Genomic DNA, 11355 nt, shown 5'->3' on the forward strand with positions numbered 1-11355 from the left:
CACTTCAAAAAATCATTTTTTTTATCTTCTTCAGCTCCTCCTTCGATGCCGTCTTTATCTCGTCAAGAGAAGCATAACGTTGTCCTTTCATGGGCCTCTTCAGTTTAGGAAACAAGAAAAAGTCACAGGTGGCCAGATCTGGGGAATACGGTGGCTGCGGCATCATTAGTGTGTTGTTTTTGGCCAAAAAGTCGCGCACAAGCAACAATGTGTGAGCAGGGGCGTTATCATGGTGCAAAAGCCAATTTTTGTTCTTCCACAAATCTGGGCGTTTCTGGCGGATTGCTTCGCGCAAATTGCGCATAACTTGCAGGTAATACTCCTTATTGACCGTTCTTCCCTGTGGCAAGAACTCATGATGCACCACGCCCCTGCAATCGAAGAAAACTGTCAGCAAACTGTCGCGATACTTTTTGAACACACCTCGTATAAGAAGCGGTTGATTGTAGTGCTATTGTTGACACAATTTTTAAAGCTTTACCGAGTTTCCCGATTTTAATTAGAATTTAATTGATTTTAATAAGAATATAAATTATATTTTCTTAGCAACTTTTCATTATATTTTAAAATTTTCTTTTTAAGTAATGTTCTTTCATATTATAAAAATAAATACATAAATTTATAATTATGTATAAGTGTATACATATGTATATGGTGAGTACATGCAATAATAAATTTGACGCAAAATTTATTTTAAAAATGCTTATAATTGACTAGTCTATATATATCCGTATTTACAATCTTAATGCTTAGAAATCAAAGCCCAAGCAGATATCACTCAAATTTGTTTTTTTGTATTTTCATTGTTCAATCACATTTTGCCTTTTGATTTGTGTTTTGCTGTACAGTTTTGTGCTAAAGGGTATTCTTTCATTCGTTAATGTTATGTACATGTCAGGTTTACATATGTATAGAATTTAGCAGAAATGCTGTCCTTATAACATCACATGCACACCAGATATTATACATATTACAGTACATCCACCGAATTCAGCATATATTGTTCCTGGAAAATAATGTTTATGCGATTTGCATGTAAAGAGAAGAAGAGAACGTGGAAATGAAATATAATACAAATATTATATTAACATGGAATGTTTTGCATAATACATTTGTATATTTCACTGAAACTGTCAGAAACTACTAGCTGTCATTTTCGAATTAGATAAGCAAACGTTAACTACTAATTAGGAAAGTACTACTTTATATTTAAAAAATGTTCGCCCACAACATTAAAAAAACTATGACTATGTATAAGTGTATGTGTATATGGTGTATATATGAAATAACAAATTTGAAGCAAAGTTTAATCAACATATCATTTTTCTCAAAAATGCTTACATATAATTAGACTGTAAATGAAATTTTTAACTTTTTACCAGCTATCAGCATATGACGTACTTAAAACACGTTAAAATTCAGACGAGAGAAAGAAGAGGATGACGAGGAGATACATACATAAAAAAATCGACAACTTACCCCACATAAAATATATATTTCTCTAGGTTTGTTTGATTTAGTTATAATTTTTTTTTTGCTGTTAAAAAGAGTTTCAACCTGCGATGGATCGTGAAGAAAATTTCCCGAATTTTTCCGTGCCATTATTTTAACAAAGCTCAACATCACGTCGTAAGGTCAAATAAATTGATTTGTCTGTCGACGTAATGACGAATTGCTTACTATCCATCTTGATTTCCCGATATCTATCTGACTGTCTATGCCAGCGACAAGTGGAGTAATAATTTAGATATCTTAATGAAACTAGACATACGAATACCCCGTGCTAAACAGTAATGATAAGTCAACTTTTTGGTAAAAATTCATATCTCACACGGACTACAACAGCACTAATAATAACCAATTAAATATGGTGTCTCCATGTATGTATGTTGAGTAAAAATTGAGATGTCTGTATTAAAATTAATACACGTATTCCTTGTGAAAAAAGTGAGAACGAGTTTGTAGATGGCTGCAATCAGACCACTTCAACGCTCACAAACGCGATTAAATTAAAACTTTTAAAGTGTCATGACTAAGCATTAAATTGAGATATAGTACAACGGAAGCCCTGTAAGCTAAAAAAAACATGGGAGTGACCCCAACACATGGGAGTGTACACATCTCCTAAATCACTTCAGATACGGTATGCAAAATTACTCAGGACAAATTTCTTAATCACATCAACCGACTCTGTAAAATTGGAAGTAATCGGGTGATAACCCCACCCACTCCCCATATAACTGTTCTGTTAAAAACTACTAAAAGCGCCATAAATCATTAAATAAATACGCCGGAGACTTTAAGTTTTACACCTAGGGTGGTAAAAGAGGACTTTATAGGCGCCGGGGTCAATATTGGATTTCGGTGAAACCACTTATCAGGTCCTGAGATATCGACCGGTATCGACCATACAATGACATTCTTACGCTGCAGTGTGAAAACGAGCGAAAACTGACTACAACGGAAATTTGAAGTTCCAAGTTTTTTTGACTTTCCGGTATGCAAATCAAGCACTATGTATGTGAATGTATTGGGATGAAAATTGCTCGAATAGTGCGCTTAAGGTAGGCTACCTTATGAGCGACTAAGTGTCCAAATCGTACCAAAACTATTAATGCCCGCAGATACCGAATATGATGATCAAAGTTTCAATTGCGAACCTTTTATCGAAAATATCGGACAATCTGTAAGGGGAGAGAGGGTGCGAATTTTCCAAATTTTATTGTACGCTTGTTTCAGAAATGGTTTGAGGCGCGTCAATATCTCCCTTAGATATATGGTGGACCTAATAGAAAAATTTTCAAACTTCCAGACGACTTTATACCGCATATGGCGGCAAACATGTGAGTTTTTTTTAATAACTGTGCATATTTGTGCTTAGAATATCGGTGAAAACTTGCCGTAAACCGCATAAAATTTACAAATCTCATGGACCTGACGGAATTCTCGGTTTTGATCCTGGCAATCTGCAAGAGTTTGAAATATTCGAATACACCCGAACTTGACCCTTCCTTATTTGTTTATGATAGTTTGATGGCGATAGCTTAGCATTTGCAGAGAAAAACTTTAATTCCATCCATCCATCCATTCCATTTATCGGAGCTAATTAGTTAATTGCTGATCTCTTGGATTATTTAAAACACATATGTATATAGTACGTTCGTCCTAGCCGAAAATTCCGGTCAAGTACTGAGCTATAGTTAGCTATGTGTATTTTATATAAAAGTCCGCAGAATAAGAGAAGTATGAAAACGACAGCAAAATAATAAACCGTTAGTTTATGCACATACAAATATTTTAACTATAAAATAGTATGTTCAATAGTGCCTTCTTCTTCACTTTCAAACTGAAATAATTAATCCTTGAAATTACTAGCATTCGAAAATATAATATTAATTATATTAAACTTTGAACAGTTTCAAACTCATGCATACGTATATGTATATTTTAATACGAATACTACTTATTTCTGCTACAAATTGGCATTTAAATTCTATATACATAAATTAGATTTGTGCATCCCTTAATTAAATTCTTATTATAGAGTTAAAACCATGCTTTCTTGCCTATTATTATTACAAGTGTGGTGTGCTTTTTGTTGTCGGTACTTTTGTTTTAGTTGTCAATTTACCGCAGTCAGAGTTGTCACTTCAATGGAAATTGGATTTTCTGTCAGCGCTATCGACTCGGTCACGGCACTTCGTAAGCCAACGCCATTGTTGTTGGGCAACAACTTCAAATCACCCTTGGATATTTCGGCGTGCTTTCGTCTCCGACGTGTCTGTCCACTGCCTGTCGTGTGACCATTAAGAGCAACATTAGTGTTTTCTTTAGAACCACATATTAATTCTCTAAATTCTTTACGGAAATTGTCATTCAGCCATCCATAGAGCAGAGGATTCGTGCACGCGGAACTCATGCCGAGCATGTGACAACAAGCATATATGACAAGCATGTGTTCCGTCACCGCCATTGGACTCCGCATATCTGCATATAAATTGTAAACATTTAAGGGCATCCACGATATGCCGAAAATCAGTGCAATCGTTATCAATAAGCAGTTTGTCCGTTGCATGCGGCGGCCACGTTCCGCGTTGCGTTGTGGCGTTTGCATTGCCACCACCGTTGTACGACTTCGTAGTTTCTTATAGATGCCGAAATATGCACCAGATACGATCAGTATTGGCACCAAGTATTGCACGCAGAGCGAAAATATTGAATAATAGAATCGTCCATGACTCACGGGCCAATCTTCGACGCAGAAGCATACACCATGGATGCCTAAGGATTCCAGAAGTGGCGGTATTTCTGCCTGTTCCAGGCGTTTGTAGATGAAGAGGGGGCTGGCCAACAGCATCGCGAATAGCCATATGCCAGCTAGAATGGCTATGACACCACCAACCTGAAGGCTTTCCCGTGTCGGATATACAATTAGCTGGAAATTAAAAATACAAATAGTGTTTTATGAAGCAAACTGGGAGATAATAGTGTTACTTTACTACGAAAAGAAAATTTAATAGACGCTAAACTGGTTAAACTCTTGGCTCGTCTAATCAATAATTGAAATACCAATTATTGAGTGGTAGTACTGTAGTTGTTAGTAAATAAACTGTGCAGCTTGAAACACATTGCAGTGCTAAATTTTTTAGTTGATATTCTGACAACAGTTTAACCAATCTGGAACATGCTAGGGCTTCAATTCCCTTTCCTCACACCACATGCCCTAGTTTCATAATCAATTTTTATAACCACCATCCATCATTGAAAAATAATTCAGACGTGGAGAAATACTTCAGCTCCTTCAGCGAATTCTGTTTTATCTCTTTGATCGACTGAAAACAGGTTCTACGGAGCGGCAATTTCACTTTGGGGAACGAGGAAGAATCACATGGAGTCAAATATGGTGAATACGGTGGTTTCTCGATGGTATTTATTCGGTTTTTGACTTTAAATTCGGTCACAATCGTACTTTTTTTGAGAAAGTAAAAAAAAAATTGAAAATAACTCATTTTTATCGAGGCGAGTCGAACAAACTCGCGTCTTATACCCAAAATATCCACCAAAAATTTTCAAACCGACTCGTGAAAAATATCGAGCTCTCTTGCCATCTCTCTAATACTTGCCTGACGATTTTCAAGCACCATACCCTTCACTTTTTTTAATATTTTATCAGTTGAAAAGCTTTGCACCGCTCGTAGGCTTGCGTTTTTGAAACACCGTAAGTCTTTTTCAACATTCGCAATGGTTCCGCACACGAAATTTTGCTAGAAATAAAAAATTTGAGACGAATTCTTTGTTCGATATTTTTATCCATTGTAAAAATCGCAACGCACTTCTGAGGTGTACCGATTTAAGCAGCTGCTGTAAGCGTTCATACATATTCGGCGTAGTAATTAAGGACAACGTCCGGTGTGTTTAACGTGGGTACCTGCTGAGGACAGCCTTACCCCACGACGCTCAAAAGCACAGCGGATCAAAGCGACTGAAAATGCTAGGCATTTCAGTACCAATTGGCATTGTGGAAGGGGCACACTAACCACATTGGTAAGTTTCGAGGCCCATCAAAAACCTCTGCCGTGCTTTGGGTCCTGCACCCGGTTGCAATGTAATTCCACATTCAACTGACAAAGTGTCACTTCTTCCAGCATTTGGATTTTAACCGCAACCACCACGATAATCCCCGAGAGTAATTAAGGAAAACAATCGTTGTGATTTACGTGAGTGCTTTCTTTGAAGTACATATGTAGTTCAATACAGTTTATTTATTATTACAATTGGTTTAGGTGGATGGGGACACCTTTACCACCTTGGTCCGGCACCCGGCCGCAGTGCGGCTCCACACTGGATTGAGTAAACTCCATGAGCAGATTGAAGTAAACTCCAAGGGCTAACTGCTCCGCGTGGTACCAGGTTAAAGTCCCTGGTAAGACCTTGTAGCTCTTGCTACTACCAGTTGAGCGCCCTCATCTCAATGACTGGTGACATTTGTCGCTTGAACTTCAAATGTCTTTATATTAGGAATTTCAAATAAAGTCTATAATATAATTTCAAGCTGGGTATTATAGCACTATCTCGGACATAGACTATGCTGACATTTCAAGGCAAGTCCAGAAAGAAAGACACAGTGCATATGGATTTTAGTCGCCTCTTACGACAGACATACCTTACCGCGGGCAAATTCTAACCCCTACCCGCAGGGAGAAGTAATTAAGGACAGTCCTACCAACTAAATATTTGAAAGAAAATATATATATCTCTTTCAATTCCGGAAATAATTTGGTGGACTTTTTAATTTCTTTGGGCCATCTGGCGCAACGTCTTAAATGCCTAAATGGCCTGTACGGATTGGAAGAAATCACTTACGAATATTTACTTAATAATAGAGAACTCCTAATACTACAGACTATCATTTCATCGAGGGCGTGAAAACTTTTAAAATCTCTCTGTTGAGACCCACATACTGACGTACGTTTGTTTTTGCATAGTTATATGTTTTCTGTAGCAGGTAATATTATATAAAAATAACATTGCACGGAAACTCACCTGATACCTGTCAAAGGCAATGGCTGTTATGGAAATGGTCGAGACGAAAATGCTCACCGCTTGCAGCATGGCAACTAATTTGCATATTACTTCCAACATCCCGAACGGCCAGTACTTTGAGAGAATTTCCAACAACGTTATAGGCATTGTTATTACACATAACAATAGATCTGAAATTAGTGTAGTTCGAAGAAGGATTTATCATTTGCATTTGATAAACAGTAATTATAACGGTAAATAAGACGAGGCAAACATTATAAATAAATCGACATAAACATGCAAGTGCATAAAAATATACATTTGTAGATATACATATATTGAGAAAACATGCATATGTATATATTGTAATTCAAGGAACTCCTCAATTCAAAGGAAAGTTAAATGCAAGTTTACACTCACCAGAAATAGCCAAATTTAGTATGAATAGGTTGCGGGCGGTCCGCATTATGGGCTTTCTCACTACCGCCATCACGACGAAGATGTTGCCGACTGTACCAAATATAATCATACCCAAGTAAATGCTTATGAGTGCGTAATGCCAGTGATCGCTGACGGCGCGATTTCTTGAAAACCGGTCAACGAGATTCTTTCCTTGCGTCACGAATAGACTTGAATTCGGCTGGGCGGTTAAATTGCTCATATCTACTTCCATGTAGTCTGCCAAAGGGCCGCCCTCTCCACTTGCAGTCGAGATGGAATTAAACAATTCCATTCCTGAGGCAGTAGAGGGAACACCTGCATCCAGTGCCGATTCTGAGTGCGTTATATTTATTATCTGTAATGATAAGGAAACGGATTCATTTTATTTATATAATTCGGTACACGGCACCAAAAATTAAGCTTAACAACCAACTTATTAAATTAATTGTATGTATATTAGTTGTTTCCGAAATTCTGTCATATATTATATATGTATGTATGTACATATATAGCATACACGTTCTATAATATTACCATGGTTTGTTTCCAGTAGTGGTTGTTTGGAAAGGGAAATTAAATGCGAAGAGAAGAAAAAAGCGCACTACCACCTTGGTCGAACTATGCCACAAACTTCGCTTGTCAAGATTTGACATTTTGTTTCCACAGTTGAGAATATCTCTCGCATGGAAGGCCTAAAAAATATGTATTTTTCAGACGGTGGCTGTATTTTTCCAAAATATTTGTTTCTTCTTTGTAAGCTACATATTTATCGGTCCGCTTTCGTATACAGTGGTTATAGAAAAATCACACATTGGCATGCCCAAAAACCAAGGTTATATGTATATGTAAAAAGCATAACAGCTAAAGGACTCAAAAGGACTGGTGGCCAAGCAAAGTATTGATTCGATTCACCACATTTTAAGACAAGTGTATGCATATTATTATCGCGGAAAAATGTTTCCCGAATTACAGTAATATATCTCACAGTTTGATCGAAAGTGGACCATACGAACTGGGGACCACATATTTGGCGTCTGGCTTCTTGAAAAGTTATATTTCGATTTCGATTTGAACGTAAGATGAAATACCTTGAAGATACTTTTTGTGCAAAGTTTTAGCTGGGTACATTGATTGATTCTTGGTTTGTATACTGGAAAATGAAAGAAGCAGATGGTATTAAAAAATATGTTATATGGAAAGTAGGCGTGGTCTGGATTATGTACCGTTCCGAGTTGGCGAGATATGGATTTTCACTTAAATGTGGACGATGCCACGGCCATTGCTCATATTTGACAACGGGTCTTATCGGGCAATGTTATATCCAGATATATTGATTGGTGCTTCGGTTTCTTACAGGAAATTCCAGAATCAGATGATCAAGAGTGATTTCACCTAAATATGGGTGATGTCACGCCTATCGTCCACTTTCGGCATCAGCTCTTATCGAGCCTCCTTGTGCCATCCTGGATGTCAAATTAACAGTCTATGACGCATTTAGTTAATGAATTATCACACTTGTAGTGAGTTTTAACAAAATTGTTATAGGGGGAGTGGGCGGGGTTATCTTCTGTTGTCACTTATTTTTACAATGTCGGTCATGGTGCTTAACTTATTTTTCCTGAGCGAATACTCAAGTTTCATTAAGATATCTCACGTTACAGCTTGCACGGACGGATGGACACACAGAAAGTCACCCGGATTTCGACACGTCTCGTCAACCTGATCATTTATTTACATATATAACCCAATATCTGTCTCGTTTAGTTTTAGGTGATACATACAACCGTTAGGCGAACAAAACTATTATACCCTCTAGTAACATGTTGCAAGGGTATAAAAATAATTCTCTCTACTGTGCATGTGTGTGTTTTAATGGATTTGAATTAAATTCTAGATTGCATTTCCAACATTTGTTTGTGCTAAATATTGGAAGGGAGAGTATGATCGGAATTTCGTTCACTTTGCTGGTGCCTTAGTAAAGCTTTAATTTATGGGAATTCGAAATCTTGCACCATTTATGATATTTTATATTTCTGTTCTCAAAAAAATTTTTTGTTCAAATTTATGTTTAGTCTTTCAATAAAGTTTATAATAATTTGCTTTTACATAGCAAATTGTGTCACTCGCGTATACATACATATATGTATGTATGTATGTGCAATTCATGAATTCCTTTTAAAATATTTTTATTAATTATTATTAATTTATACTATTGGACCTTACATAGGGGCTCAAGCGAAGAGCGAAAACAAAACGCGGAATGTTACATTCAAATAAAAAGCCGAGTATATTCACAGCAGCTAAAAAAACGCAGAAGAACGTAGCAGAAAATTTGAAGAACGAATTAGTTGCGGTCGAAGTAAGCTGCGAAAACCAAGCAGAGCCCAGCGGCGAGAACCGAGCAGCAGTCAATGAAGTTGAGATATTCGAACAAAAGCAGAGCAACATTGCCAGCAGTAACGACGTTGGAGAATTATTAAAATTATTTCTGGAAACAATGAAGCAGAGTGACGACATATGTATGTCAAATATTAAAATACACACGTTCTTATGGACACAGTTTTTTTGACAGCTGCACGACTACACGACTGCAGGCCGACAGTTGTCGCTCTCGCTAACTTCAATATATGTGACCTGGTCTACGAAAAGGGAGCTAACGTGCGAAAACTAGTTTTCTGGGAAACAGCAAACAACAAAATAAACAACTCGTTTCGTCAGTTTCTCGTTATCTCATTAATTTTGACACCTAAGCCCCCTTTCCGTAGACCTGGTCACATATTCTTATATTTGCCAACGGCAGTAGGACGACAGTAGAGTTGACAGTAAAATGTAGAATTACTCAAAGCTCTAACAAACCTGACGTTATTTTACAAAAAAAACATAAAATAGCTCTATTATATCATTTGTAATAACAATTGATAATTTAAAACAGAAATATTACCTATTTACTTATTTTTTGCATAAAAAATTTCACTTTGAACAAAATATTAAAATTTCATTGAAGTGATTTCCTCAAGGAAATTGTGTACATACAAAATAGACAACTGCGTTGAGTGGGCTATTTTAAAACAGTCGCGTTCCACGCACAAAGCAGTACCACATAGCTCGCAAATCCACCTGATTCGTTAATGGCAGACTCTGCATCTAAGAGGCTTGAGGATGATCTTTGGAAAATGTGCTCCTCCAGCTGTAGAAACACTTGGAGCTAACGCGCGCTTAGAATATCTTTTAAATGTGTAGTGTCATAGGTAGTATCGGGTAATGTCACGTTGAAACTCAAGCAAATCTTTGGTACTATTACTCACGTCTTTGTACAGCTTCCAAGCGTTTACCATTGTGGAGTACATCATCGAAGTAAACAGCGGCCACCACCATTTTTTGCCTCGAATCCTAATTTTGTATACATTTACGGCCTGATCATGTAGATCAACACCGCTCATACCGTGGTTGTAATTTGAAAGTAAATTTGGCTGAGGTATACTTATCTTTTTTTGTTCCAGTTTTGACCAACGCTTTACGTATTTCAACGGTTCAACCGTATCAAAATTAGTTCCCATAGTTACGACATTATTGTCATTCCACTTGACAAACAATATTTTATTATTGTGGTAGTATTTGATCTCGAAATATCCTCTTGCTTTGTTTTGGAAATATTTTTTTGGATTCAAAGGACATTTTTTAGTTATATTTTCGCTCGTTGTTCCTACGGCTTTAAAGTTTTTCTCACGCAAAATACGTAGAAGTTCATGACTTGTCAAAATAGACAATATGATATATGAATATGGTTTTTATTAGATCAACCACAACTCGAGATCCAAGGGGAAGATGTCTTGTATCACTATCAACATTTTTAGCACCGCAGTAAGTATCAAATTGGTACAAGTACCCACAGTTACTTGTGAGCATCCAGTTTTTAAATTCGAATCTTACGGGCTTTCCTTTGATGAATTGTTTCGCTGAATGATGGCCAAAATATTTTACCATTGCCTCGTCAAATGAAAGCTTTTCGTGCATAAAGCCCCACCTTTGAAACTTTTCGCATAATAGACTCGACAGTGGGCGAGTTTTTGCCATTTTATCAGACTTGTCAATTTCATTATTGTTTGTAAAATGAATGTGGCGTTTTATTTCCAAAAATCTGTTTTTAGAAATGTTATTGCTTACAAGAGGTGATAACGTGTCTTCATCCAATTGCCAGTATATAGATTCTCTTGGCATTGAATGGTAACCATAGTAAAATAAAATGCCTAAAAAGACTTTTAGATCATCTTCGTCGAATATAAATTTATGCGAATTTTTTTGAGAAGCATACAAATGAGTTTGTTCTATGATCAGTTGTACAACATCTTTATCAAACAGTGTCTCAAATACCTCAACGGGACTTCTACCATC

General features: G+C 36.8%; 1 protein-coding gene across 1 annotated transcript; it reads right to left on the reverse strand.

Annotated features, from left to right (window-relative positions):
• Nucleotides 1–659: 659 nt before the first annotated feature.
• On the reverse strand, nucleotides 660–10338 carry LOC120766920 (neuropeptide F receptor). Its single transcript, XM_040092665.1, has 6 exons — nucleotides 10269–10338; nucleotides 8052–8113; nucleotides 6943–7318; nucleotides 6544–6713; nucleotides 3632–4435; nucleotides 660–1006 (listed from the first exon to the last, which is right to left on the reverse strand). Exons 1-6 carry the CDS (start codon nucleotides 10336–10338, stop codon nucleotides 971–973), a joined length of 1518 nt encoding a protein of 505 aa, XP_039948599.1. The 3' UTR covers nucleotides 660–970.
• Nucleotides 10339–11355: the final 1017 nt, after the last annotated feature.

This window comes from Bactrocera tryoni, chromosome 1 (genome assembly GCF_016617805.1).
Source record: "Bactrocera tryoni isolate S06 chromosome 1, CSIRO_BtryS06_freeze2, whole genome shotgun sequence".
In the NCBI taxonomy this organism is placed as follows: Eukaryota; Metazoa; Arthropoda; class Insecta; order Diptera; family Tephritidae; genus Bactrocera; species Bactrocera tryoni.

What these genes read in the sequence shown, in the direction of transcription:
- LOC120766920 (XM_040092665.1), bottom strand. Translation starts at nt 10,338, where the DNA reads ATGGTGGTGGCCGCTGTTTACTTCGATGATGTACTCCACAATGGTAAA. An exon ending in CTTGGAAGCTGTACAAAGAC is followed by an intron (nt 8,114 to 10,268) that starts GTGAGTAATAGT and finishes TTCATTTTCCAG; the next exon opens with TATACAAACCAAGAATCAAT. An exon ending in AAGTGACAACTCTGACTGCG is followed by an intron (nt 1,007 to 3,631) that starts GTAAATTGACAA and finishes ATTATTTTCCAG; the next exon opens with GAACAATATATGCTGAATTC.